Raw genomic sequence first — 27,560 nt, forward strand, 5'->3', positions numbered from 1 at the left:
ATCAAAAAACTTATTCATCATGATCAAGTAGGATTCATCCCGGGGATGCAAGGCTGGTTCAACATACGCAAGTCTATCAATGTAATTCACCACATAAACAGAACCAAAAACAAAAACCACATGATTATCTCAATCGACGCAGAGAAGGCATTTGACAAAATTCAACAGCCCTTTACGCTAAGAACCCTCAATAAACTCGGTATCGATGGAACATATCTCAAAGTAATAAAAGCTATTTATGACAAACCAACAGCCAATATCATACTGAATGGGCAAAAACTGGAAGCATTCCCTTTAAAATCTGGCACTAGACAAGGATGCCCTCTCTCACCACTCCTATTCAATATAGTACTAAAAGTTCTAGCCAGAGCAATGAGGCAAGAAAAAGAAATAAAGGGTATTCAAATAGGAAAGGTGGAAGCCAAATTGTCTCTATTTGCAGACGACATGATAGTATACCTAGAAGACCCCATTGCCTCAGCCCAAAAACTCCTGAAACTGATAAGCAACTTCAGCAAAGTCTCAGGATATAAAATCAATGTGCAAAAATCACAAGCATTCGTCTACACCAATAACAGACTTAAAGAAAGCCAAATCAAGAGCGAACTGCCATTCGCAATTGCTACAAAAAGAATAAAATACCTTGGAATACAACTCACAAGGAACGTAAGAGACCTCTACAAGGAGAACTACAAACCACTGCTCAACGAAATCAGAGAGGACACAAACAGATGGAGAAACATTCCATGTTCATGGTTAGGAAGAATTAATATCGTGAAAATGGCTATACTGCCCAAAGTAATTTACAGAATCAATGCTATCCCCATCAAGCTACCACTGACTTTCTTCACAGAACTGGAAAAAACCACCATGAACTTCATATGGAACCAAAAGAGAGCCCGCATAGCCAAGTCAATTCTAAGCAAAAAGAACACAGCGGGGGGCATCACACTACCGGATTTCAAACTATACTACAAGGCTACAGTAATCAAAACAGCATGGTACTGGTACCAAAACACAGATATAGACCAATGGAACAAAACAGAGGCACCGGAGGCAACACAACATACATACAACTATACAATCTTTGATAAACCTGTCAAAAACAAGCAATGGGGCAAGGATTCCATGTTTAACAAATGGTGTTGGGAAAACTGGCTAGCCATGTGCAGAAAGCAGAAACTGGACCCCTTTCTGACACCTTACACTAAAATTAACTCCAGATGGATTCAAGACTTAAACATAAGACCTGGCACCATAAAAACCCTAGAAGGAAATCTAGGCAAAACTATCCAGGACATAGGAGTAGGCAAGGACTTTATGAACAAAACACCAAAAGCATTGGCAACAAAAGCCAAAATAGACAAATGGGACCTAATCAAACTCCACAGCTTCTGCCCAGCAAAAGAAACAGTCACTAGAGTGGATCGGCAACCAACAGAATGGGAAAAAATTTTCGCAGTCTACCCATCTGACAAAGGGCTGATATCCAGAATTTACAAAGAACTCAAATAGATTTACAGGAAAAAAACAAACAAGCCCATTCAAAAGTGGGCAAAGGATATGAACAGACACTTTACGAAAGAAGACATATATGAGGCCAACAATCATATGAAAAAATGCTCATCGTCACTCGTCATCAGAGAGATGCAAATCAAAACCACATTGAGATACCATCTCACGCCAGTTAGAATGGCAATCATTAAAAAATCTGGAGACAACAGATGCTGGAGAGGATGTGGAGAAAAAGGAACACTTCTACACTGTTGGTGGGAGTGTAAATTAGTTCAACCATTGTGGAAGACAGTGTGGCGATTCCTCAAGGCCTTAGAAATAGAAATTCCATTTGACCCAGCAATACCATTACTGGGTATATATCCAAAAGACTATAAATCGTTCTACTATAAGGACACATGTACACGAATGTTCATTGCAGCACTGTTTACAATAGCAAAGACCTAGAATCAACCCAAATGCCCATTGATAATAGACTGGATTGGAAAAATGTGGCACATATACACCATGGAATATTATGCAGCAATCAGAAATGATGAGTTCGTGTCGTTTGTAGGGACATGGATGAATCTGGAGAACATCATCCTCAGCAAACTGACACAAGAACAGAAATGAAACACCGCATATTCTCACTCATAGGTGGGTGATGAAAAATGAGAACACATGGACACAGAAAGGGGAGTACTAAACACTGGGGTCTATTGGGGGGAAAAGGGGAGGGCCAGTGGGAGGGGGAGGTGGGGAGGGATAGCCTGGGGAGAAATGCCAAATGTGGGTGAAGGGGAGAAGAAAAGCAAAGCACACTGCCATGTGTGTACCTACGCAACTGTCTTGCATGCTATGCTCATGTACCCCAAAACCTAAAATCCAATAAAAAATTAAAAATAAATAAAATTTTCAGTAAACAACGTAAAAAAAAAAAAAAAGAGTTGGCAGGCTTAACAAAACCCGTTTTAAGTTTCCAGTCTTCTTCATTTAATGCCACTAACAAAACGCTTTGTAACAGACTTATGGTTGATTATGCAAATGAGTTTGTGGTAATTGGTCCAGTTTTATGAAAAACAGATTTTTAAATTAGAGTGGTTAACAACAGATGATTACTATATCTCCTGTGATGTGTGCTCTTTGAACCATAAAAACATTGTAGCTTCATTATTGTAAAACCTATTCAAGATCTTACAGTAAGAGTGATACATTTGCAAAGATTTGCATTAATGAAGACTACATAGAAAACCTTTATAAGGATTTGTGTGTTGATTGGATTGATATTTAGCAAATCTTTGGGTTTTACATTCTTACAGAAAAGTCTATTTAAAAGGGATCATTTATAAGACCAAAATATACAGTTTCAAAGGCCTAAAAATAAGTGAAATGTATGTATAACTGAATGCAATACAGTTGAAAGTATTTGCAGTTTGTGAAATAACTGCTGACATATAACGATGTTTATTTAAACCCTGCTCAAGGTACTGTTTTAGATTAGCTGTAAAAAAATGCATTTGGCTTTTAGGATTCGTTACATGGCATTAACATGTGTTTAGTCTCTTTCTTCAGTGTTCTTTTACCTTTTTTCATGAAATCATCAGTCTTACTATATGTGAACGTGTTGCGTTGCATTTTTAATTATTTTAAAGTGAAACACTTAAGATATCTCTACCTTATTAGTTCCTAACATATGGAAACATAGGAGAGAAATTTTTGTATTTTCACACTACATGAAATGTTTTTTTTACTCAAGCATTATGCTGGAATATGGGACAGTGAAGTGATAAGATCACCACTAATAGTCTTAACAAAACTTTTTTTTAAAGAAAGAGCTCTAATGCCCATGGTCTTCACTCCTGCCACCCTGCCTTCTCTCCTCCAGCCTGCACTGATGGCCTCAAGGGAAGTTCCCTATGATCAGTTGACAGAGAAAGAGAAGACTAGGACATGGTTCACTGATGGTTCTGCACAATATATAGCCACCAACAAAAAGTGGACAGATGCAGCCATATAGCCCCTTTCTAGGACATCCCTTGAAGGACAGCAGCGAAGAGAAATCCTCCTAGTGGGCAGAACTCCTGCTTTGCCTTCTCCTGTGAGTAAAAATTCCAGACTGACCAGAAGTTGAGCAGCTTCCAGAGCCATGCTTATACAGCCTATTGAACTGTGAGCCAAGTATACCTCGTTTCTTTCATAAATATCTCAGCGTTAGACATTTTTATAAGCATGCAAGAAAGGCCTATACATATATACCTTCATCTACACTGATGTCCAAATATCTCCTCTTGGTTGTTTCTCTGGAGAATCCAGACTAATCCAAGCACAATACTAATGCTTCAATCCTTTCAACCACTAATCCTGAGCAGGTGTCTTCCTGCCTATGCAGAGTCATGGGTGGGCTCTGAGGCTTGGCAAGGTGTCTTGGTAGGGATGTAAGTGAAACAGAAATGCCAACTGTGCTTCTCTGAGTGATCAGCTCAGCTTTGTAGGTTGGCTATGCTGCTGGCTATTTATCTCTGATCAAATGCCAGCTATAAGAGGGAAACAAATTAGTACCACCAACATCTAAACACTGATTACAGTGTACACTTAAAAATGGTTAAGTGTAATCCCAATTATATGGTCATTACACATTTCATGCCTCTATTAAAATATCAAATGTACCTCCTAGTAAGCTCAGGGTGTACATTAGTTGCTTACCAGATACCAACACCATATTCAGCTGCTTCTCCTTGGTAAACCTGGGTACAATTCAGCACATGTGCATGTATGTGTACATAGAAGAACGAACTTAAAAAAGCATATAGATGGTATTTCTGATATTTGACAGTCATAACAGTGGGAAAACAAACATTTTTCAGAGGAGACCCTCAAGAGGAAGGACAGGCAAATATAGGAGAAGCAAACAACTTGGCCTCTGGGTTTGAGAGACTGTGAATAGTGTCACTGCAGTTTCAGGAACTATGATGATTTAAAGGATGATTATAGAAATTCAATGTGTATGCTTTAGCAGAAATGAAGTAGGCAGAGAAAATTCTGAATATTCCCAAAACAAATAACTGAAAAATGAGATGAGATATGCTGGCTGCCCTGATTTGATTACTACGCATTGTATCCATCTATCAACATATATGAACTCCATAAATATGTAAAATTATGTCAATTTCTTCTTAAATAAATTTCTATTTACATTGCAAAAGTGGAAGATTTTGGAGCTCTGATAGTAAAGGAAGCGGGCAGAAAAGACAGTGTGGTGAAGACAATGGAAAGAGGATGGTGTTTGGGATACTTGAGCAGTAATGATGAAAACCTGCCTGTGGTGGGAAAATCTCTCCACTTGACCTAAATGCCTGACATCAACATTAAGATATCTTGAGTTGATACAGAGGTGACCAAAAAGACTTGTGCCTTTCGCTATCAGGGGCAAAGGCAAGGTGTGGGGTCTGTAGCTCTTATGAGGGCGAGCACTGAGACTCCACTGAGATAAAACCACCCTTACCTTCCACATTTAGGTCCTTCCTTGATGGTGAGACCCAAAAATCCCAAAGATAGAAGGGAGCGATCTAGGGTTGAGAAGACAATGTGAAGCTGGGAAAAAGGTCTTTCCTCCATAGCTATTCTCAGGCAAATGATTTTTAAAAACAGACGTAGAGATAACAGGAGAAATACCTAATGTAGGTGACAGGGAGATGGATGCAGCAAAGCACCTTGGCATGTGTATACCTACGTAACAATCCTACACCATCTGTACAGTTACCCCACAACTTAAAGTATAATAATAATAAAAGAAAAGTAGATGTGGAATGTCTTAAGGCATTGGCAATTTTCATTACAGCAAAACTTTATGTCCCTCTTACAAGGAGAATACTTATAAGTTTGGCCGGAGTGTGAAAGCATCAAGTGAGATGGTATAAGACCAAGACCAGCAGAAAAATATCTTTCAAGCAGCTAAAATACATGCTTAAACAATAAATGACAAAAAATGTACTAACTTTTGCACCAACCTAACAGTTAACTGCATGTGCAACATGCACTACATACCAAGTACTAAGCACTTGACACAAACCTTTCTATCTACTTTAAACATAAGAAATTTGAGAAGCAAAGTAACTTAACAAAGGTTATATACATTGGCAAAAGTTAGAATTCAGACTTAGGAGACCAGTCCAGGTCTAGAATCGCTACTACCTCACAAAACCAACTACAGCAGATGGAAGAAGAAATAAAAGTACTAGAACTGCAAACAGAATTAACACATGGAGTAAGAGTAGATCTGCTGTACAGCCTTGCTAGTGTCTTCACTTCTTAGAGGACAGGAAGAAAAGTTAGTAAGTCTGACTTTTGTGAGAATCATTGGATTAAATTTTCTCTGTCCTAAAACCCTGGAATCTGGGCATGTTCCTTAAAGGGTGAAGCTAGACCTTTTGGATTAAGTATCATCGTAATGTACGAAGCTATGAAAGCCTACTCCTTTCTAGTGATGATAGGATACTGGCCTTTGACAAAACAGTTAACGTGCCATGCTTAGTAATGCTTTATTATGAATTCCAATGATAAACAGTAGAGAGCAGCAGCAAAAAACATTCTCAGAAGAAAATAAGACATTTATGCCTAGTTGGTCTCAGCTTCTGTTGCAACTAGCAGGAATCTGGGCTGGGGTAAAGGGATTGCCAGGAATCAGCAGGTAATGTATCGTACGTATGGGACCTCAATGTCCTCACCACTCTCATCATTGCAGCACAGCTCAAGCACCAGAGTCCGCACATGGTGACCCAGTTTTTGCTTTGACACACGGCTCACAATCTCTGTAATCCTGAGGTCAAAACAGAGAGTCAAGGTGGCAGAAAATAAAAGAGACAAAGGACATATGGGACGAAGAAGTCAAGAAGGAAAATAACCATGAGTGTTAGAGTTGAAGAGGAAGATTCCCATCCCACACGGGGCCTTCCCTAGCCTGCCCAGCAGCCAACTCACAGCTGATCCAATCGTTCCTTAAGCTTGGTAGCTGGCATGAAGACAGAATACAGCATTGATACACCCTGTGAAAGCATGGTAATTTCCAATTTGTGCTCCATCTGGAGAGGGTGAGAACAAAGTTGGGGAGTAGTGTTAGTGAGATGGACAGTGCTGGTCATCTGCCCAACCACCATCTCCCACTGTGTGGAGAGAGAGAAGTGGTCTTACCCTAAAGAAGGCTAGGAACTGCTTGAGAGTCATCTCTTTACCAATAGGTTGTATGCTGTGTACATCAAAACGATCCCACAGTGTCCACTCTTTGTTATAGTATTGAGGCACAAAGGACAGGGGAGTAGAACAGGGGTCATCCCATATAGCCCTACCCTTATCACTCAACCTGACATATCCAGTCAGACTGATGACAACCCTGTTTTGTTGAAAACCGTCTCACAGGCTAATTTTATCTTAATCAAGCCCCTGAAAACTTTAATCGAAATGATGAAGACTAGAACTGGCTGTATATACATAAGTACACACATATGTCCCCTCCCCACATTATACACTCTCACTAATGGATAATATAATTAGTTTTCATGAATGTGGGCCCTACCTGGTGACAGGGTGGGGAAAGGGGTTCAGAGAAGCTGAAGAAGGGCAGGGCCAAGTTGATGAAGCTGTTCTTATAGGAATGAAGCTTTCGGTGTCCCTGTACCACCTTGTATAGCTCCAGGCACACAAGGCCAACAATAGCTGCTGTGGTTGTTGCAATAGCTAGAATGATTTTTCCTGCAATCAGCTTGCTCTGAGACAGAATTTGAACAACACAGAGAGTTACTGAGAGGATCGATCTACAGAATTGGTCAAATGTGGGAGACTCAAGCTTGGGTAAAGGTGGAAGCTTAGGTTTGCAGTGCCACTACCTTATGCCGGTCCGCAGGGGGAATATCATAGTCCTCTGCCCGAAGGTTAGACGCTGCCATAATAAAATCCATATGGAAGTTGCTGTCATCATCCTGTTGTGAGTTGGAAGAAAGGAAAATAAAAAAGTCAGAGAGTCAGAAAAGTAAAATATTTCCCAGCTCCTAGGACACACTATCTCTCACCCAGCTACCTGTGGGTCTCCCCAGTTGCCAGAAATCATTTTCCTTCTCTGACCCTCTCTTCACTGTCTTCCCTCCCTCTGTCAACCTAACAAAGGCTCAGGGCTGGGCCACGGTTGGCCCATACTCCTGTCTATCCCAGGGCCCCGAGCCAGCACCTTCTCAAAATCAGTGGGGTACATCTTGAACCCAGCAAGCTTCTCTGGACTAGGAAGTGTGGCCTTGAGCTCCTCTAAGCGGCTGTCATCTGAGGAAAGGGAGAAAACATTATCAGCACTTTAAGGTTTAAGCCAGTGTCTGATGTAAAGACAGGAGCTCAGAGGAAGGCAGAAATTGCTCAGGCAGATAAAAAATTTGAAAAATATCTACGTCCTGGGAAACAGTAGAGGACGCAGAGGTAGCATTGGAAACACCATCCCAAATCAGAGAAAGAGGCACACAAGTGTGGGGAACACAAAGGAATAAGTCTGCATATACTAAAGAATAGAGATGAAGACAGTGTGGAAAGACATACACTGTAAGACTATTCAAAACAGCCAAAATACAGAAGCAATCCAAATGTCCATAGATAGATGAATGGATAAACAAAATGTGGTATGTACATGTAATTCACCAATACTCTTTACACTTAAAAGGAAATTCTGACACATGCGACAATGTGAACATTATGCTGAGTGAAATAAAACAGTCACAAAAAAGACAAACAACATATGATTTCAGTTACATGAGAATCCTAATGTAGTCAAACTCACAGAAACAGAAAGTAACATGGTGGTTGCCAGAAAGTGTGGAAAAAGAAAAATGAGATGTTTTTTAATGGGCACAAAGTTCTAATTTTGCAAGATGAAGTTCTAGGTTTGCTACATAGCAGTGTAACACCACTGAACAGAAAACTCATAAGTAATTAAGATGATACATCTTCATTTTGACAACGATAAAAAGACATAAGGAAAACCAAAATGAGACAGAAATGTTGAGAAAGAATGATGTAGAAAATGAGTCATGGTGCAGGAAGGTAAGACACAGAGTTGAGGAAAAAAGATACATGAACAGGAATTGTGGACAAATTCATAGACAAGAAAGCAGAGAATAATATTGTGTGAAGTAAGTTCAAGGATACATCCAGAGGGAGACACAGGGACAGAACTGGAGAAAAAAGAGCATGTATGGAGGACGACACAAGGAAAAATACCTGCAGAAGAGGTATCTGAAGAGATATACACATCCAGATGCAATCTGCATGGGGAAACATGAGGGGGTATGTATTTGAAAAGGAAGGAACACAGAAAGACACACCACACCCCCAAATATGCACATTCAAAGACAGAAATGATAGAGGAAGAAGATACAGATCATGAGACAGGACAGAGAAAAACAGAGGAAAGTAAGAGCTGAAGTTGTCAGAGAAAGATCTTCAAAGGAAGACAGGAGGACAAATGAAGGGCCATAGTAGGATAAATACACACTCAATGAAGTTGGGACTAGATGTATGGATGGGGACATAGTGGAGACACAGAAGCAGACAGAAGCTGCTAAGAGATCAAGGGAGACACAGCACTGGTAGAGATCATACGTCTTTCTCCCCTACACAGATTTAATAGAAACAGATGAAAAAAGGCAAACACACATAGGAAAAGGGATGAACTAGTTTTCATAATAGGAAGTGTGTGAAGAAGAAAGGAGAGAATTATATCTCAAATATAGGTGGTGAGGCTGAAAGGATGTGCACTGGTAAATCTCCACTCTACAGTCGTTATGAGCACCAGTGGCAAAAGACTAATGAGGAGGCTTAGATAGACAGGGTACAAACTAACTCATGGTCAAATGGCCAAACACACTCACCAACAGAGGCACTGGTGCTCTGCAGCTCCTGGTCAGAAACGTGGATCTGGACACCAGACTTGGGAATGAATGTGGGGACGTGCACAGACTGTAGCAATGTAACCACAGCAGCTCGGTCCTGAGAGCCTATCAGTCCATAGGTCTTGGCAAACAGGTTGGCAGCAGCCATCACATAGTCCAGGTGCAGGGGCTGGGAGAGGGAAGAGTAGGGGAGGGTGAGCACATCAGTCTTCAAGTGTAGCCTCTACTGACTTCCCATTTACCCACCCTTTATCTAACCCAACACCAGTAGACTCCAGGAAGGAGACTCACATTGCTGACATGAAAGATGAGTGGGTGAGGACGGCGTTTGGGCCCAGACCAAAATGGGGCTCCAGAGCTTGTAAGCTGAAAGGATACAACATGTTACAGGAGTAGAATGGGAGAGAAGAGGGCTCTCTGGCACTTCTCACCTGAGCCTAGAAAGTCTAAGCTCACTATCCCTGGAAACTTACTTTGTGCCAGAAACACAGCACTGGATCTCCTAGGGACTCTGAGGCACTATACTAACTCTAATATCCACAGACAAATTAATCCTCACCAAATACTTACGAGGTAAGCATTATTACCTACTTTGTAGGTGAGACTCCTGAAGAGCAGCAAAAATATATGACCTCTTGCCCTAGTGTCACACAGAGCTGGCACTTGTGCTCTTATCTCCAAAATTTCTCCCCTATTATAATCTCTATGGCTTTACTGGGAATCAGATTTGACTCAGCCTACACCACAGGAGACAGAACAGATGCCAAGTCTCTGGGCTGAAAGAAAAGGAATAGAGCAAAAACGGGTGTCTGCAGAAAGCACTAGCCTTATCACTTTTCTGAAACCCCCATACCTTAAGGCACCTGTGACGCCTGCCTTAACTAGAATGAACCATGTCAAAAGCCTCCAGTAAACTCCATATTTCCAGAAAGTGTATTATGCCAAATAGACACTGGAAGCATGCTATATCTGGTCAGGAGGAAAGTTATGCAGCAGCTGCTGGATGTTGTGTGAATACTGGGTGTGCCACTGGTGGTAGGCCCAGGTCACACAATCAGCCCAAGTCTCTGGTCTCTGCAGCACCAGGCTGCAATGCACATTCTCCAGCAACTCCAAGGGTTGGTTGCCTGCCAACCGCAGTGTCTGCTCCATAAACTTGGGGTTTCTATCGGAAATTTGAGGCAAACGTCAGGATTATTCCATAGCCTTAGGAGTAGGTTTCAAGGAAATAGCACTGTCTTCACGGAAAGCTATTTCTGACCCCGCCCCACCCCCAGAGTAGAACAGACAGGAAGACACGCCACCTCCCCAAATACGCAAATACACAACTCTGCCCCTGCAATCACCTGCCTCATATTAGGCTCAAGCATTCATCCATTCATTCAGAGTGAGCCTGACTGTGAGTATTAGGATGGTCAGGAAATTCGACAAGACGCTTTGCCTTGGCTGGTAGGCAGGGGAGAGGAAGAGAGGGCCTCTGAGTTACTCACGTGAGGTACTGGTTGACATTTTCTGCAGACTGCTTGAAGAGGCCTTCAAACTCATCCCAAGCCCACTATAGGCAGGGCAGAAAAAATTACAATGGTAGACAAAATGGGTTTCTGTCAGCATTAGAAATACCACCAGTAAAATAAAGCAAGCAGGAAGAGAAAACTGCTCTGGGAGAATAGAGGGGAAAAGCCTCCCAAATGGGGCTGCCCAAATTTCTCCAGCTTCTCACCTCAAACTTAAAATCCAAAGGCCTTGATCTGCACAGTGGTTACATAGTATGTATGCTTGAAACTTATTTTTAAGATGTCCACTACCCTCTTTAGGTGTGATGTGCCCCAGTAAAAAGAAAGTCACTCTGAAAAGAAAACAAGGATGATCCTCACACAGATTTTTGGGACTGGGCAGAAAACCACGCAGATAAGGATTGTTGTACTCATTTTTGCCCTCTGAGCCTTAGAAAGGCAGTCAATAGAGTCACCAATGAAGCTGTCTGAAGCACCCTGAGAATGGACACTTAGGTTTCAATCCAGGTCTGCCACACACAACCTATTTTTGTGACTTCAGGCACAGAGGGTAACATTTCAAAATATATACTGGAACACTAATATATACAACTCATGAAATTTCTATAAAGAAGTGAGCAAATATGTTAATTATAAAGTATCCTGAAAAGAGTGCCAAGTACATACTAAGTGCTAAGTGCTTTATAAAAGCCCTTTGAGAGAGACTATTGTAATGCACATTTTACAGCAAGGAATCCAAGGCACGGGAGATTCAGTACAAGGTTATGAAGAAAATCTATCTTAAAACCCTTTTATGGGCCTCCCTGCACGTTAGGCAAAGAGTAGAATACCACATCCTACTAAAAGCTATGTAGATTCACATATTCAGGTAGGAGAGAGAGAGACAAGAGACAGTGGTGACAACACAAACATAAACGTATTCATTCTCTAACTGCCTGGTTGAAGTGAGAATTAACATTTTTCTCCCTCTTTTCTTCCCATCTTTATATTCCTCCTAATCATGGAGTCAAACACAACACTGAGACAAATTCTGAAAATGCAATGGTTGTTCTTGGGCTCAAAGGGTAGTAAATTAGGATTAGGTGTTCTAGGTGTCAATTATCCAGGTGTGTTCACTTTATCTACCTAGGTAACATATGCCCTGTTCTGTAACAGAGAAACAGAAATATCCTAACAAGCCAGCTGTTAAACACATTTTGGGCAAAAGTTAGGGAAATACAATTATCAATTCATGTTTTAAAGTTAACTATAAAAGTGAGACTATAAAGAAATTAATTTTATCCACAAGAACAGCATTGTTTACACAGAAGCATATTGCTGTTTTTTACATAATGACAAATTAGATTCTATACTTTTATAAAGATGTTTTGCCTTGTATAAAGATGCCCTTCCAAAATAAAAATTTTGAAGTACAAGACAAAAAGAAATTAATCACTTTTACAAACTTATGCTGCCGAGTCTAAAGAAAAGGAAAGAGGTCTGGAGAAAATACAAAAGCTATGCTACAGCTTTCAGCATTTAAATGACAGGCTTGATGACCCAGAGGCCATCTACCTAGGTGCCTCTCTCTCCCACCTCTGCTGCCTCTAAGGCTGCTTACCTGCAGGTATGCTCGATAGCACTGGGGAAGTTCTTTAGTGTACAGATGGGGATAGATTTCTCAGGGGGGTCCTGGCTGGAGCTGTAAGACTCTGTCAAGAAGGGAATGACCACCTGCACACTGCCCTTGGTGCCCAGTGTTCCAGACTCCAGTAGTGGCTTTCGGTAATAGACACAGCAGCTGTCCATGTACAGTCCTTGGAGAGGTGGTAGAAGTGGCATTAGAAATGGGAGACAGGCAGGAAGATCAGCAACCTGCAATATTCACATTCAAAATTCTACCCTCATCCTCACCCGCCTCCAAACTCATGGGCATCCACATTGTCCAGAGCATTGGCCACAGCATCCAGGTTTTGGAAGAAGTCATCATTGTAGATACACTCTGTTTCAGGGCCCACACGATTCTGCTGGCTCATCACCCTGATGTGTGGATTTATCTGATGCACAGCTGCAGCAGCTGTGTCAGACTCGAATTTCTGGAAGCAGATGGGGATACAAAGCTGTTAAGCATGAGTCACCTAACAAATCTATATAGGGCTAACCTGAAAAGACCTAAATTGAGCTCTGAGGGCTGCTGTTTAGCAAAAAAGCTGGCCTATGAGTATGCCACATGGTTGGGGCTGTAACAAATGTGGCTAAAACAAAACAATAAAACAGACACAAAAGTAAAGCACTGAATCCGGTATCAATTATTTGACCTATACCATAATTTCTTTTTTTTTTTTTTTTTTGAGATGGAGTTTTGCTCTTGTTGCCCAGGATGGAATGCAATGGCGCAAACCTCCACTCACCGCAACCTCTTCCTCCCAGCTTCAAGCAATTTTTCCTGCCTCAGCCTCCTGAGTAGCTGGTAGTACAGGCACCTGCCACCATGCCCAGCTAATTTTGTATTTTAGTAGAAAAGGGGTTTCTCCATGTTGGCCAGGTTGGTCTGAAACTCACAACCTGAGGCGATCCGCCTGCCTCGGCCTCCTAATGTGCTAGGATTACAGGTGTGAATCAGCACTCCCAGCCCCAACATCTATTTTTTTTTAAGTTAATGACACCTGTAGTTGGGATAGATGCATCAAAATGAAACCAAGGTTTTATTTATACCAAGTGGTAGAAAAACAAAAAGGATCTCATCAAAGCTCAAGCCACATTCCTGTTCTGCTCAAAACTCTCCACTGGCTTCCACTTTCAGTTGGAGTAAAATTAGTGTCTTCCCTTCTCTATGAACTCTGTTACTAAACACCACAAGCATATTTCAACCATAGTCTTGCTCAGGCCCTTACCTTTTCCCGCTACACTATTCATCATGTTCCACTTATTTTCCTACATTCTCTTAAGTCTTTGCAAAAATGACAACTTTCCAAAAAGGCCTTCCTGATCTACGCTGAAAAACAATTCCTGTGGCATTTCCAAGTGCCTCTTGAGTTTTTTATCATTAGTAATTTCCACATTCTAACATCAACTATATCCCCTGCTACCCTTATTTGCTTATTACAGTTGTTACTTATTGCAGTTGTTTAACATAATGGTCTATAAAAGAATCTTTAAAATAACCTGTTATATAGGCAAAAGGTATCATTATTTTCCAATGTGAGAACTTTAAACTGGGGCCCTTCAAAATCAGTCAATTGAAAAGTGTAATAAGGTGATTATGTACAATATAAACATTATCATAAAACATTTTAGTTCAGTAATATTCATTCAGTAATAACACCGTATGTCCTCAATTCTAAATAGAAGTTGAACAATTAGAAGACATGGACACGGGAAGGGGAAAATCACACACCGGACCTGTTGGTGAGTGCAGTGCTACTTGAGGGAGAGCATTAGAGAAATACCTAACACAGACGACACGGGGATGTGTGCAGCAAACAACCACAGCACATGTGTACCTATCTAACAAATGTGTAACAAACACGTATCTCGGGTCTTAATATAATAATTAAAGAAAGAAACATAAATAGGTAGATAAGGACTAAAAAAAGAAACTTCAGTAATAAGAGTCACATTCTAGTGGGTTTTGCAAATCTCTTTTTAAGTTATGTAGCCTCATGAAGATAGCTGGATTCTCATACCCACCGCATGCAATCCACTATGTATTTTGTTTAAGGATACATGTGAGATTCAACATCACATGAAAATATTTTCATAATCCTTGATTTCATTATCAGTATCCAGTGGTTTGTCGACCATTCGGAATTAATTTTTAAAGAATAACTTTCTGTTTGTTTGAAGATGGAGTTTTGCTTGTCACCCAGGCTGGAGTGCAATGGCACCATTTTGGCTCACTAAAACCTCTGCCTGTGGGTTCAACTGATTCTCCTGCCTCAGCCTCCCAAGTAGCTGGGATTACAGGCACCCACCACCATGCCTGGCTAACTTTTGTATTTTTAGTAGAGATGGGGTTTCACCACGTGAGGCAGGCTCCTCACAAACTCCTGACCTCAGGTGACCCACCCACCTTGGCCTCTCAAAGTGCTGGGATTACAGGCCTGAGCCACCACACCTGGTCAAGAATAACACTTTATCGTCATCACTGGCCATTTGGAAAATGCTCACTTTACTGAGTTCACGAAGGCTTTCTAAATGAAAATCTCGTATTCACTTGATAAAATAAGAATGAAGATGGCAAATTACATCTTAGTTATTATTAAAACATTTGCAATCATATAGGCCCACTAAGAGTTTGAAGGACCTCCAAATGACATGGGACTGCATTCTGAGAATGTCTCATTTACTCTGCATCAAGGAAAGGAACCTTTGTTTTGCCACCTCTCATGAATTCCAAATTTCTAGAGTAGCATTTACTATGTGGGGTACAAAAGGAATGAGAGATTATAAGCAGGCAAAAATAGCAATGACCTTTACAGGCAACTTTCTAGACAATCCTTTTACAACCCGACTTCAGTTTCAACATTAGCAGTGACCCCCCAACAGAAACAAAAGGATTGAAGACTTAAGAAAAACTACCAGATTTATGAAAAAAAACAAACCAAGTATTCAATAAATGTTGAATGAAAAATGAGTGACGCAAGGGCTAAAAGGCAGCGGCAAGAAGACCTGGGCCATTAAGATCCAAAATAAGAGAAAGGGAGAGGAGAGAAGTGAGATAAACTCTAAGCCTGCCCTACTCACCGAGACATCCCAGGGTCGGAAGAGAAACTGTCTGTTCAGATTGGATTTCTCGATGGTGTCCATGTCTGTAAGTTATTCTGCCACCCTCCACACAGCCTAGCCCAATCATGGCAAAATTCTTGAGAAGCTCACAGCCAATGGCCCCAGCACCCACTTGAAAGATAGCAAACAAGAGAAACCTTATCAGGGTGACAAAGGACAATGCAGAGTCACCCACCACTCCACTCTCTCCCTGAATATAGCAAGAGAAGACAAGAGGGCCCACGGCCACCCATTCAACTCCCAGGGCCATTGAACCTTTCATTATCTGAGGAAGGAGGCACTGGATGGGAGAAGTAAAGGAATACATTAAGCTTTCACTTAATATACAGAAAATCCAAAGGAGATATGTAGTTAGGTTGCAAGAACCAAAAGACTCTCTGGTGGGAGGCAGAATAGGTGACCAGAGGCCAGGGAGGCGAAAGTAACAGGTGTCCAACAGGGGTATTCACCACGAAGTACTTCTGTTTGGCCAGCTTCTCTTGCAGGTCTGAGCCAAACACAGCCACCTGTCCATCATAACGATTCTGGTGCTATCATGTAAAAAGAGGAAGGTCAGAGAGGAGTTGCCTTAAACATGCTCCCAGTGCCCTTCCCCAAGCCCCTTCTGCCCCTGCCAAGTACTGGGAGGCATCTGTCTTCCATCAAGTCCGCTTTATCCTCAGGGAGACACTCAAGGGCATCAAAGTACAGCCACTGCATGATTGGCATAAACTTTCCAGAGCACGCCTGAGGGAGAATGATCAGCGGTTAGTCATAGCCTAAAACAAATGGACAACAAAAGTGATAAATCCAGGGAAGCACCTGGACCACACGCAGACATGTCCTTTCCCACCCCTGCTAACCTTCATAACCTCCTGGGCAGCCAGGCCTCCAATGAAGGCATTTATAGGTGCCAGATCCCCAGCAGCCACATGTGCCAGCTTCCGGATGAGGTCCACATCCAGGTTGCCTTGACTCACTGATGGCAAGGCTCGAGCATTCATGGCCTGTGCTAGAGTCACTAGTTCTGTTGCATCCTCCTGGTAGGCCAGAAGAAACCAAAAGATGACGTGTTAGGCCACTAAAAGACGGGGAGGAGAAGGGAGAGGAGGAAGAGGAAGAGGAGGAGAAAGAAGATGGAGGGGGAACAGACAGACGGAGAGGCATGAGGTGCTCCAGGACAAGTACCCTGGCTGGCTGGCCCACTCATATACCTCGTTGTGGGGATGAGGTGGCCTGCTATGTTGAGTACAGAACTGATGCAGTGCCTGGAAGCCAATATGTAGATGAGCAGGGCGAGAATACTTAGCACAGTCTGTTATCACAAAGTCTGGCTCTGCCAGTGAGGCAAGCATGGATTTCTGTGGAAAGCAAGGTTATTAGTACCACAGCTGTGAAAAAACTAGAAATTCATGAACCACATAGTCCACATCCCTACCACCGCTACTCACAAAACTAATCTTCTTAGATACTTTGACCTGACTGAGGACGCCTCCGCCAATGTAGTCAGAGAAGCTGGAGGTATCACAGATACTAAAGGTGTAAGGACCTAGGAAATTAAAAAGGATACAGTGTAATCTTTCAATGCATGCAGTAACATTTCTACCTTGCCACCCAAAATAAATGGCATCATAAAAATGAGGATTAAAAAGCCACAATCTCCCAGCTCAAGACACTAGAAGCCTCTGCCAGAAGCTCTCTCTACTCATACATGAGAAAGTATTTCCTTCTGCCCCAGGTCTAGCTCATCCCACACAGACACCCCATAACTAAATGCCACTCTGGGAAAAAAACAAAGAAACCCTGCATCAAGTATGTAACATTCACAATTTTTCTTTCTCTACAAAGTAACACATAAGAACGTTTTTTCAGCTACAGTTCACTGAGCTTCCTAAATCTGTGACTTAAGTTTTCATCAAACGGTGGTAATTATTTTCACCATCATTTCTTCAGAAACATTCCTGGACCTATTCTGTTCTTAGCATTCCATCAAACCTGTATTTTTCACTCACAGAAGTTTAATTTAGGTATCTTTTTGTTTTAATACCTTAAGCAGCTCATCATTTCCTAGAGCTTCTTGGACTACAAGAAATTATTTCCAAATTTATTTCAATGTTCTTTTCTACCAATCTTATATCCTGGATAAGATTACCAGATTAAGACACTTAAAAGATGATATATTAAAAGGTATTACCCAACATTCAAAATACAATAAAGAGGAAAGAGGACAAAAAGGAATACGCAGCTGAGTTGTGGAAGATAAACTTGCTTAAGGTACATATAACTGAAATCCTGGAAAGAGGGGATGGCTGCTGGGGAAACAACACAGTATTTTTACAAAGTAATCCAAAGTATCAAACTATCAGTCCACAGATTATATAAATCTGAAAGCCACAAACAAAAGGTACATAGAGAAAACATATGAAGGTATATCATTATCACATTGCTTAAAATCAGTGAGATAGAAAATAAGCACTTTACATCTAGGTTAAAGGAAAAACAAGAAGTCTAAATAATTTCAAAAAATATGCAAGGTAAACACAATTTTGGACATAAAACAGTTGACAGAAAATTGACCAGCAGACTCACACTTGGACAAACATGAAAGGGCATGTTTCAGGCCAAAAATATGGGTCAACAGAAAAGGAAGAATACTGAAAAATTTGATGTCTGTAAAAAAGCTGTCTCTTACTACTTATTTCTCTTTAAAAATGTTAATTGTTAAAAATGTAGAGCAGCTTATGAAACATGAAAAGTAAAATATATGATAACAGCAAACAATAAACAAGAAAATGAAAATATTTTATTGTAAGGTTCTTTTATAGGTGAAGTGGTAAATTACTGGAGACTATGCTAAATAAACATTAAAGATGTACGCTAAAAATTCAAAAGCCATTCTAATTTTAAAAGCACAGCCAATAAAGACATGAGAGAGAGAGGTGCGGAGAAAGAGAGAGAGAGAAAAGAAATGGAATCAACACTGTGGCATATAACTCTTTTGCCTCTAGCATGGAGTTTACATTCAGTAAGATCTCATAGGACTGTCTCCTCAGTCCCAGCTCACGTGCCAGAGTCAAACATCTTTCTTTGGCCTTCAGTCCAATTCAGACTATGGACAAGTGTCACCTCTTGGCCTCTGGGTAAACCCCCATCGGAGACAACTTTCTCTTTGTTCCAGGCAACCACTTCTCATCCCGACATACCTAGGACCTTTATCTCTGTGGGGTGGATGTCATTGAGTTCACACATGCCCTGGACTTCTCTGAAGGAGACAAAGTCGCCACTCTCAAACCCATGCCGGGCCTCATCCAGGCAGGTGACCACACCAGGGCTGTCCTAGTTGGAAGTGGAGTAGACTTTAGAGAAAGGCCAGAGTGCCAGTAGATTGGCAAAACTGTTGCTGCTCACCAGTGTTTCCCCAAACTCCTTGAGGTCCTCCTTACCTTGGTGATCATAGAAACCATAGCACTAAGTGGCTGCTCCCCATTGGAATCTCTGAGAATCATGTCTTTTCCAAAGTCACAGAAGAGCTGCCTGCAGAGGGAGTAACAGAACTGGTGCCTCAGGTCCATATACATAGGTACTCCCTTTTCCCTCTAGGTACAATGAACACTTGGGAAGCAAACTCAGCTGATCCACAGTAGGAATCACTTGGTGTTCAGGTCAAATGGAAAGAGCAAAAATGCAGAATTTAAAATTCAGGTGGCTGAATGTAACACAAGTGCAGTGGGAGCCTCTTGGCCTGAGTTTGGCAGGGGTTGCAGGAGGCAGGCAGAGGCAGGTACTTACCCAAAGAGGCCCCTGGTGTCTGCCACCACCAGCTTGATTCCACAGCTATGACAAAACTCACCCACTTGCAGCTGGCTCTCCAAGGGAGTGTTGGTAAGGACCACCACCTATGAAGAGCCAAAGGCCTGGGCTGAGGCCTGGTACTAGAATACAGTGGAGTGACATAACAGAAGATAAAGGCTAAAAGGAAGGGATGGACTGGATAGCCTCACCTAGGCTTTTCTGCATTGGCCCTCATTTACAAACACCTGTGAAGCATCTATGTGTGTCAGATAAAGGGATACAGGGAGGAAAGAGTTTGAAGAACAGAGAATCCCTTTATTTGGCAAACATCTATGTGTCAAATAAACTGCTGCCTGCCCTGTGGTGACCTGATACATAAAAAAATGAATAACAGTGTGCCCCATTCAAAGCCTCCATTTGTCTCCATCACATTCACTGGCTTGAAAATCTCAGGAAAAACCTGTTCAGCCATGATATTAGGGATTTCTCTTATTTTTTTTCCTTATTCATTGGTGTAAAAGTTCTTATTCCTATATCAGAAATTTTGGTGTCCTTCTCCTCTGGGACACCTGAAGACAGATCATCAGTACTCACTGCTCCTCCTTCCAGTACAGTTAATAAAAAACACCTATATGATGCTCTCCAGCTATTCTAAGTTTAGCCTTCAGAAAACCTCTGTGAGGCTAATAGTGCTATTGTTCCTTTTCCAGAGACAGTAACTAAGGCAGAGATTACGTGACTTGTTTATAGTCATACCATTAAAAGATGGCAAGACTCATGTGAAGCTAGTACAGTTCAGCTCAAGATCAATGTTCATAATCACTGTGCCACAGTGTATGGCCAAATCTTCCCTTCTGAAAAGGGATGAGTCCCCCAAGGACAGGTCCAGAGTGTAATCCCTACCTGCATTCCTTAGCCCTCCAGCATGAAATGTGCACGCAGGGCCTGCCATTAAATCAATTTTAAACAAGCAAACACACCAGAGACAAGACTTGAAAAAATAAGGTCGGGCGGCGGGTGGGTAATGCCCCAAGGTACCTGGAAACCACTAAGAAAGTCCTCAACCAAGGGTCCTGTGTAGGTGCAGACACGCACATAGCCATTGAGTTCTGCAAGGTGCGACTGTGAAACTTCAGCTCGGTTTTTACCAATGTCCTCCTCTCGCAGGTAGAACTAGCAGAGGATGCAGGAAGAGAGAACTTAAGTGAATGCAGAGCCCAGGCAGACTGGTTCCCTGGAAAAGCAAAGGGGGCTGTGAGTTACCTGGGAGGAGAGGTCAGCCCACTGGGCAGTGCCCTGGTCATGTAAAGTGATAGCCTTGACCCCACCGAGGATGATGTTCTTGGCGATCTCCACACCTAACCCCTGCAGGCCTGAAACCAGCACACTGGATGTCTGGAGATACTTCATCGCCTCATGACCCAGCACATAGCTGGCAGGTTATGGAGGCCTCTGGTCAGGATAGGCTCATCCAACCCTATCTTCTCTGTGTCTCTTCCCACCTCTCACCCCCAGCCATGGCCCCACTTACAGCTGGCGGGAGTAAAGATCTTCATCTATGTGTATTTCAGTGTTGTTTTTGGACATTCCCTAGAGATGGAGGGAAAAACAGGTTAAGAGGAGATAGGGCGTAATGGGACGGACAGACAGACAGACAGACAGACAGAGGTACTTTTCTACCAGTCCCTCTACCTCCTCATCTGTCAGTGTCCAGAGATACATCTTCCTGGGTTGGTCCCGAAGGCACTTCAGACATCACAGAGTAGGCAGAGGAGCAGTCAGAATCCAACTCTGAACCAGGCCCAGATATGCGACGTTTCTTGGAGAGCAGTGAGCTGGACATCTGGAGGAAAAGGGAGTGTTAAAGGTGAAGCAAATACGGGGAGGCTTTTCTATTAGTGGCAATTCTGGGAGAGAGTTTTGTGGTGACCCTATTTTATTAAAAGACAGACACGGTAGGTAATAAACCTAAAGGGGAAAAATGGGCAGGTTGAGCTTACACAATTTAGGGCCGAATAAGCTCAGTGAGCAGACATGGGATAGATGTTGAGGTGGGACTGGATTTCCCATTTTGAACTCTGCTTTTGAAGGAAGAGGTAGGGCCTAGAGTAAGGCTGAGGAGGTGACTCTCCGACAATGGTAGTTAGAAGCAAACCTAACAGAGTCTGTGATAACAAAACTGATGGACATGGGAATAGATTTCTAGTGGGAGGTTGTGCATTCAAACACTCACACCTGGTATCTGGTCCTTTGAGAGGTTCTGAGCCCCGTAAAATAGATACTGGCAGTATACCTTTAAATAGCAATGTTCACTATTCCTTTCCCACGGAAGACGATACACGCATTGGGGAAGATGGCTTTAGTGATCTCTCTGAAAGACGGTAGGGGCTTGAAAAACCTGAAAAGCCAAGCACTAACTTATCAAAATAAAAACACGGCCCCCTACAGAGACCCTGCAGTCAGGGTGAGATGTGGGAAAGGCTCCACAACAGAGAGATGAGGCCCAAATACTCTTACACAAAGTCTAGCCCTTTTTTTTTTTGTTTTTTTGTTTTTTGCTCTCAAGGTTGAATGTGGGAAAGTAGGCCAGGGAAGAGAGAGTGCTGTCTAAAGGAAAATGTCAGATAAAAGTTGTCTTTGGGGTAAATGAAGACCAGACACCCCCCGGGACATAGCTGCTTTTGCAAGCTGGAGGCCAAAATCTGGGGGCGCGGGGATCTGGGGTCTGAAGGATGATTCCAGCTGGAATAATTTAACGGTGAAGCAGCCGGACTAGAGACGCTGAACTGCTGAAAATCTCCCGGCTCACAAGGGGCTGATACAAGCCAGCGCGTGGGAAAGACCTCCGGCCAGCGACGACGAGCCTGTGACTCCGAAGGGCAACGCTGAGCATCTGCACCCTCGAAGTCAGCTTTCTACACCCCGAGAAAGGGCGGGGAGCTTAGGCACCGTCTCGGGATCCCCTCGTCCCCACCCAGCCTCAAAACGGTCTGCTATGACCTCAGTCCGGCACAGACCCCTGTGACCTCAGGCCCGGGGTGGAGGCCGTCTGAAGTCCCCACCCCTGGTGAGGCAACCGGAAGGGAGTCACCCGTGCCAGTTCCCTGGTCCCCCGGCCGCCCCCTGACCGCCCCCCCCAAATCCCCCGGCCGCCGCCGCCGCCGCCAGTGTCTCAACGCGACGAAAGCAAACCTGGCCACCGCCCTCGTCCTTCTCCTCTTCTTTCCCGACGCTTGGCCCACCGAGACCAGTCGCTGCTTTCTCTCCTTCCTGCGCTGTAGAGCTTGGGACCGTTTCTTTCGCAGACACTTCCTTCCCTTCAGCGGTGAACAAAAATGGCGGCGGCCGAGCCAGAGATCTCAGCAGAACACCGGGCTATGCCGGCAACCAGGCCACGCCCACTCACGATTTATGTATGACGTCGTTTGCCCGAGTGTGACGCTGCGCGCGGCTGGGTAGGAAGACGGCAGCTCCCTCTAGTGGCTGTATCTAGCATAATGGCCATAAAGGAGATGTGAATAGTGCCTACCTGTAGTCTCAGCTACCTTGGAGGCCGAGGGAGGGGACCCGCGTGAACTCGGGAGGCTGGGGTTGCAGTGAGCTGAGATTGTGCCCTTGCCCTCGGGTGCAGGCCACAGCGAGAGACTGTCTCAAAAAAAAGTCTCACCTTTTAGTCAGGACAGTTATGCATAAGACAGACAGAGGCAAATCAGAGGAAACCCCGAGTAGAAAGACTTGCGCAGCAGGCAATCTCAAAGATTTTATAGTTTTCTGAGACTGTTCTTAAACTCTTCGCCCATATTTAAGAGTTCAGTGTTCCTAATCTGCATGCATTTCATTTCACTCTTGTAGTTAATGCTTGACTAGGGACCAGAGCCACAGTCTTCTCTAAAACTGTGACAACAGATTCCATCGCATATCGGCAGAATGAATTATAGAATTTGAAATATTACTTGTTACTCAGGAGGCTGAGGCAGAATTGCTTGAGCCCAGGTGGTGCAGGCAGTAAATGGAGATTGTGCCACTACACTGCAACAAAGTGGGGGGTGGGGGTAGATAGAAGTTAGAGACAGAGAGAAGGAAAAAATTACTTACATAAATAAAATATAGATTCGCCATCTTCACAATCAACAAACCAACATTATGTGAAAAATTTTATCTGATATGCAGTGAATGGCAAATATCTGTTTATCAAGCATAAAACAGATATTTACCTATATAATTCACTTCTCAAGATAAACGTAATTATGAATAAGGTACCCAGACACCACAGAAACCTCCAACTTGGAATAATAAAGTTGTGCTTGACCTGAAACCCTTACCCAGATGGACACTATGATGTAGAATGCTGATGCCAACAATTCTTACGAAATAGAAACAAACAAGCAAACAAACAGAATACCAGGTACCAGGTCACCAGAGGCACCAGCATTCGAAAGCCCCGCGTACACAAGGTACACAATAAACACTAAATGCATTTATTTTAATAACAATAATAGATGATTATCTAATAGATAGCAAGAGGTAGACTTTGTTTCCACATACCTATTCCCATATGTCATCAAGAAAGCTTTCTCTAAAATTCTCCAGTGAAGTCATTTGATCCTTAACTTTTTTTTTTTTTAAATAAACAACAGATATACATTGCTCACAGTTCTAGGGCCTGGGATCCTTGACATTTCTTTGTGGAATTTTTTAAAATTACTAATTCAATGTTGTGTTTTAGGTTTGTTCAGATTTTCTTTTTTTTTCCCCTGGAAGTACTATCAGCATGTTGTGTCTTTCTCCAGAAATTTGAATCTTTCATTTAGTTTATGTGTACATTTTCCACAGTCTTCCTCTATAGTCCTCTTTTTTTTAACATTACTAGTCATTTTTTATTATATAAAGTCTCATTCTTTCTTGTTCAGGTAAAGTTTGTGAATTTTTATCAATCTTATTAAACAACCAATTTTCGTTGTGTTGGTTTTGTATATATGGTTCTTGTCTAAACTTCCTACTTTGTTTTGGGATTAGTTTGTACTTTTTCTATTTTTTTTAAATGAGAGTTTATTGATTTGAGTTTTTCCTTTTATGTATGTCTTTCTAGCCATAAAGTTTCCGTAAGTGCTGCCTTTGCTGCAGCTCATGAGTTTGTTATATTATCTTTCATTTTCATTTAAAAGTACTTTCTATTTTCTCCTGAGATTTCTTCTTTGATTCATTGATTGCTGAGGAATGTGCTAATTTCCATATCATTATAAATTTTCAAAATTTCTTTCCATTATTAATTTCCAGGTTTATTCCAATGCAGTCACAAAACATACTTTGTATAAATTGTAAACTAAAATTAAAATTCAACCAAATGAATGGGCCCCTCCTATTGGCCAAGGCCATTCCAGAGTTAACCTGGAACAGTAGTTCAGGCCATGATGGGAAGTTTGAGACATATCCTCCTTCCTTTTGAAATTCAAAAACAGCCCACCAGCATTAACATCAACACAGACCTTAAGTCTGATAGGAAACATTTACAGTTTATCTCTCTCAAGCCTGCTACCTGGAGACTAACTGCTTGATAAAACCTTAATCTCTGCAACTCATTATTATACCTCAGACATGTTTTTTTTTAATCTATTGATTACTCTTTCAGCTATTTGGAAATCAACATTTCTGAAGTTATCTACCTAGTATAGAAAACCAATAAAATGAAAATTGGATTTTGAAAAGATTAATAAAGTTGACTTATGATGCAGAAGTGCCCACTTCAAGTGGTTCTGCCCTTCCATTTTGAAGCAATGTAAGATATTATGTGTATCAATTTATGTATTTATCCCCCTAAAGTATATGAAAACAAGCTGTACCCGAACTTCCATGGGCATATGTTGTCTGAACCTCTTGAGCCTGTGTCATGGATATGCAGAACTTGGGAAAATAAACTTTCTAAATTCCTTGAGGTCCGTCTCAGATACTTTTGGGTTCACATATTGGTAACCATGAAGGATTCTGAGTGGAAATGCTGTTGATTTGGGACCAACCATCTATGGGTGCTTTGTGTCAACTTGAGCTGTCCTATGAGGAATATCTTTGTGGTGTTCTCTGTATTTCCTGGACTTGAATATGGACCTGTCTTGTTAGGTTGGGGAAGTTTTCCTGGATATTTCCCTGAGGAGTATTTTCCAGCTTGCATTAATTCTCTCTGTCACATTCAGGTACACCTATCAAACGTAGATTAGGTCTTTTCGCATAGTCCCATACTTCTTAGAAACTTTGTTTATTCCTTTTGACCCATTTCTCTCTAATCTTGCCTTCTAGTTTTATTTCATTGAGTTGATCTTCAACCTCTGATGTCCTTTCTTCTGCTTGGTCAATTTGGCTGTTGAAACTTGTGTATGCTTCGTGAAGTTCTCCTGTTCTGTTTTCAGCTCCATCAATTAATTATATGCCTCTCTAAGTTGTTTTTTCTCATCACATTTCGTCAAATCTTTTTTCAACATTCTTAGTTTCTTTGCTTTGGTATAGAACATGTCCTTTTAGCTCACAGAAGTTTCTTATTCACCACCTTCCGAAGCCTGCTTCTGTCAATTAATCACACTCGTTCTCCATCCAGCCTTGTTCCCTTGCTAGTGAGGAGTTGTGATTCCCTTGTAGGAAGAGAGGCGTTCTGGTTTTGGGTGTTTTCCTCCTTTTCGCGCTGGTTTCTTCCCACCTTTGTGGATTTATCCACCAGTCGTCTTTGTAGTTTTTGACTTTCAGATTGCGTCTCTGAGTGGACATCCAGTTTGTTGATGATGAAGTTATTTCTTTCTGTTTCTTTGTTTTCCTTCTAACAGTCTGGCCCCTCTGCTGTAAGACTGCTGATGTCCACTCCAGGCCCTGCTTTCCTGGGGATCACCTGTAGCAGTTGCAGAACAGTAAGGGTTGCTACCAGTTTCTTCTTCTATCTTTGTCCTGGAAGGACACCTGCCAGATGTCAGTCTGAGCTCTCCTTTATGAGGTGACTCTTTGTATATACGGGGGTCAGGGAGCTGCATGAGGAGACAGTCTGTCCTCTATAGGATCTGAAGTGCTGAGCTGTGAGCTCTGTTGTTCATTCAGAGCTGCTGGGCAGGTACATTCCAGTAAGCTGCAGCAGAACTCAGATACCACATTTTTTTCCCCAGGTGCTCTGTCTCAGGGACTTAGGGCTTTATTCATGAGTTTCTGTTGGGCTGTTGCCTTTTCTCAGGGATGTCCTGCCCAGAAAGAAGGCAGCTTAGTCACTGTCTGCCTGCAGAGGCTTTTCTGAACTGCTGTGGGCTCCGCTCAGCTGCCATGTGAACTTCACTGCAGTCCGTTTTATATGGGTTTAGTCAGAACTGCCTCAGCAATGGTGGCCCACCTCTATAATGGCTGACTCTCTCTGTAATAGCGGCTGCCTTGGCAACGGCAGGCTGCCTCAGCAGTGGCAAACTACCTCCATAGTGGTGGACTGCCTCAGTGATGGTGGATGCCACTCCCCCACAGAGCTGGACCATCCAGGGTTCAGCTGTGCTTGCTGTGAAACTCTCAACCCAGAGTGTTTCTGATTTCTTTTTTTTTTTTTGTAGGGGTTGGACCAGCTGAGCCTGTCACCTGGCTCCCTGCCTCAGAGACTTTTTTTTTTAATTTGAATGGTCGACTGTCACCCAGGTGTTCCTGTCGCCTGTTGAAAAGTGCTGGAATCTGTGTGATTTTCCATGTGACAACCCACAGCACCAGCTGAAACAGTGGCACTTTTTTGCCCAGGAATCTCTTGGCTTGGCTCCCTGTTTCAGTCCTCTTTTTAATAAGATGAATGGGTGACTTTGCCTTCCTGGAGCTCCAATTGCCAGCTAAAATAGCGCCCAAACCCGTGTATTTTGTACAGAGAACTGCTGCGCTGGGGTGCTGGCAAAACAGCTACAGCAACCAAAACAGCCATGCTGTTGAAAACAGCCGTGTGGGCCAAACCAGCCATGCGGGCCAAACCAGCCACGCTGGTGACCTGTGGGGCTCCTCCACCTGGTAATCTCCTGGTCTGTGAGCAACAAAAATCTGTCTGGAAATGCGGTGTCCACTCACCCTCAACACTTTCACTGAGAGCTGCAATCCT

At 42.5% G+C, this 27,560-nt stretch overlaps 1 protein-coding gene across 1 annotated transcript; it reads right to left on the reverse strand.

Moving 5' to 3' along the window:
* Nucleotides 1-6,024: 6,024 nt before the first annotated feature.
* LOC100403328 (ubiquitin-like modifier-activating enzyme 1) lies at nt 6,025-22,823 on the reverse strand. The gene is given in 26 exon segments (XM_078352466.1): nt 6,025-6,313; nt 6,475-6,575; nt 6,685-6,790; nt 7,068-7,258; nt 7,377-7,469; nt 7,715-7,803; nt 9,399-9,588; nt 9,711-9,785; nt 10,371-10,584; nt 10,910-10,974; nt 12,518-12,729; nt 12,843-13,008; nt 15,659-15,728; nt 15,730-15,980; nt 16,138-16,230; nt 16,322-16,426; nt 16,543-16,719; nt 16,894-17,040; nt 17,131-17,228; nt 18,883-19,015; nt 19,123-19,213; nt 19,469-19,575; nt 20,510-20,644; nt 20,735-21,061; nt 21,164-21,314; nt 22,664-22,823. Coding segments are annotated over 24 exon segments (3,192 nt in total). The 5' UTR covers nt 20,882-21,061; nt 21,164-21,314; nt 22,664-22,823; the 3' UTR covers nt 6,025-6,177.
* Nucleotides 22,824-27,560: the final 4,737 nt, after the last annotated feature.

The sequence above is a fragment of the Callithrix jacchus genome, chromosome 16, assembly GCF_049354715.1.
Source record: "Callithrix jacchus isolate 240 chromosome 16, calJac240_pri, whole genome shotgun sequence".
In the NCBI taxonomy this organism is placed as follows: Eukaryota; Metazoa; Chordata; class Mammalia; order Primates; family Cebidae; genus Callithrix; species Callithrix jacchus.